The following is a 3201-nucleotide window of genomic DNA, read 5'->3' as shown; positions in this document are numbered from 1 at the left end:
TTTAGAACTTGCGAAAACCATTTTTTTTTTTGAAAATTTGATCAAAATATCCATATACAGAGTATAAAACGTCTTTATGTACTAATACTATGAAATGATGAAAAATGATTACAAAAGACTGAGATTTCCGAAAAAATTAGCTTTTATCTTTCAAAGTTAACCAATTGTCAATGATATGAAAAGTTTACAAAAAGTTAGTAAAATACAATCTCCGGATGGTATAACCTGAGCCTTGAATTAAAAACTATGAAAAATAACACCATTTTCTCGAAAGGAAATGTGTATGAAATATTTTGAAAAGTCAATCCCAATTCTTATTTTCAATCCTAATACATCGAAAATTGTTTTTTCAAAAACTTGTAAAACCAGAAAAGAACTTGATTGTAATGTTAAAGGTAGGATTACGCTAGATTTATATAAATGTCAAGATAAGTTTGCAACAAGTCAACAAAACACACTAAACCTATGATAAATTAGAAGCCATGGATTTATTTTTAACATTATCATTTTATCAGTACTTTACTATCCAAAAAGTACATAAGACTTATCAATTTTTAGGGTAATCTCCTATTTATGAAGAATAATCTTGTACCCTATGTATTTTTTTTATTGCCGATATACGTGAGATATTCAGTACAAATTCCGTACTTTAAATATGCTGTACATTCTAATAAAAGGAACTGACAATTATTAGACAACATCACAAGAGTATATCCACTATTTTTGTTGAGACAAAGGTTGTCAATCAGGCATAAAGGGACTGTATGCGCAAGTTCAAGTGAACCTCAATGCTAAGATGACAATTCCCGATTCACAATAAACCTTAAAAGCTTAAATGATTAAGTATGAAGTATTGTTTAAAACTGTGGTTATGGTTTCTCTACACAAAGTAACTTGCGCACTTTTACTGCAAGAAATTATTGAATAAAACACCATCTTCCATGCATATAATTGATCAGAGAAAGGTTTTAAGGCAACCGTTGTAAATCGGGCAGTGTAATCTTTACATAAAGGGTCACTAGAAAAAAACGCTTATAGTCCTTTTTAATCTACAAATGAAGTGTCACTTAAAATCATGTAAACAGTCACTATAAATTCTATGTTCTAAGAAGTGTAAACTGTACCTAGAACTGGAGGAAGATCCACACTCTTGTAAGAGGGAGCAGGAGAGCTGGGGCGTCCCATTTCACTCTTATAGGAGGGGGCAGGAGATCCAGGGGTAACCTCGTTATAACAGGGAGGCATATCAACCTTAAACATTTCAATCATTATCGTGGATAATCAATGAGAAGACAATTTTTTGCCCCCCCNTGTATATGTATATGTATATGTATATGTATATGTATATGTATATGTATATGTATATGTATATGTATATGTATATGTATATGTATATGTATATGTATATGTATATGTATATGTATATGTATATGTATATGTATATGTATATGTATATGTATAAAATGTTCTTCATGATCCAGATAACAGAGGAAATTACAGAGAAGGGGTAAGATATCAATTCAGTTTTCTCAGAATACTCAGAATATCATATTACTAAGAATCTATATTCAATATTGTTTAAGTACACATGACTAACTCCTTAAACATCTTATTCATGAAATCAAGAATTCTAAATGGAGTCTTCATACAGGAATCGAGTCTTTGCCACAAATTCTGATTTTCTAATATCAATATCTTAGAAACCTTAGACCTTAGACATTTCAAAAAATGAATACTCTAGGATTAAATCATCGAAGATCGAAATATCATATGTTTACACCATTAGATAATTAGATTGCAAAGATGTGAGAACTAGAGAACTTTAGTTTGTAGCATAGACTTAATTTCTTTTAAAAGGATATGAAGGACGTTAAAAATACGAAATAATCGTAACCATTTAAAAAAAATCTAGAAAACAAGAATTTTTATTAATTTAATATTGATATAGATTTAATAAAAAGTAATAAGTATTTGAACTTCATAGACGTAGATGAACCACTACTCCTTAGCGCCGGTTCACGTTGAAGAGGAGTAGTTTAAATTAGACCACTCAGTTCAACTACTTCTAGCTATTAATTAAATTTGGTCTCTGATTTCAAATCATTTAACTCAAATGTAAACTCAGTAATTAAACTACTAACCGTGATCACAGAAACAGTCAGATCATTGGAGGCGTTGGCTTCAGCTTCCTTAGCTTCAGCAGCAGTCAACTCCTTGCTAACAACCGCAGAGGGAGGGCTCAGCTGTAATATAAATATAGATAAATTAGCTGATAACAGGAGAAGGAGGATTTAGCTTCAAAATAAATATAGATACATTAACTGACAACAGCAGAAGGAGGATTTAGCTTTAAAATAAATATAGATAAATTAGCTGACAACAGCAGAAGGAGGACTTAGCTTTAAAATAAATATAGATAATTAGCTGACAACAGCAGAAGGAGGACTTAGCTTTAAAATAAATATAGATAATTAGCTGACAACAGCAGAAGGAGGATTTAGCTTTAAAATAAATATAGATAATTAGCTGACAACAGCAGAAGGAGGACTTAGCTTTAAAATAAATATAGATAATTAGCTGACAACAGCAGAAGGAGGACTCAGCTGTAATATAAATATAGATAATTAGCTGACAACTGGAGAAGGAGGACTTAGCTTTAAAATAAATATAGATAATTAGCTGACAACAGCAGAAGGAGAGCTCAGCTGTAATATAAATATAGATAAGGTTTACTGACAGCAGTAGAAAAAGGACCAAGCTTTAATATAAATATAAAAGAATTAATATTTTAAATCCTGGCTTTAGGACCTAATTTTCTATTTGTGATTCTGTAAAATAATTTGTAGCATTTTATTTACATCTACTGTAGTATGAAGGTAAGATATATGTATAGTGCTCTATCTGTTTTCAATCTCGTCATTTTGGCAACAGATGGTTCTGCACAATTTAACCGAACCTCCCTCTCAATCATATATTTATATATTTATCTATTGTATCAACTATAAAGAATATAGATCTGTCTGATTATATAAATTATTAAAGTATGATCCAAATATATAAATAAAAGAAGATTTAGATTTGAATATACTAAAACACTAATTATGTGACAGGGTTTCAATTTATAAAAATCTAAAATCCCTTCCCTTCCCTTCCCTTCCCTTCCCTTCCCTTCCCTTCCCAAATCAATCAATCACTCAATTT

The 3201-nt window shown here is 30.4% G+C and overlaps 1 protein-coding gene across 1 annotated transcript in view; it reads right to left on the bottom strand.

Annotated features, from left to right (window-relative positions):
• Positions 1-1124: 1124 nt before the first annotated feature.
• Positions 1125-3201, bottom strand: part of LOC111716647 (uncharacterized) — a gene marked incomplete at its 3' end in the record, with an annotated part of 19809 nt that continues 17732 nt past the window's right edge. The window contains 2 exon segments of the mRNA XM_023492128.1: positions 1125-1251; positions 2142-2243. Of these exon segments, the coding sequence (XP_023347896.1) occupies positions 1125-1251; positions 2142-2243 (229 nt within the window).

The sequence above is a fragment of the Eurytemora carolleeae genome, unplaced genomic scaffold (genome assembly GCF_000591075.1).
Source record: "Eurytemora carolleeae unplaced genomic scaffold, Eaff_2.0 scaffold1997, whole genome shotgun sequence".
Classification (NCBI taxonomy): Eukaryota; Metazoa; Arthropoda; class Copepoda; order Calanoida; family Temoridae; genus Eurytemora; species Eurytemora carolleeae.
This window is presented reverse-complemented; position numbering and strand designations above follow the sequence as displayed.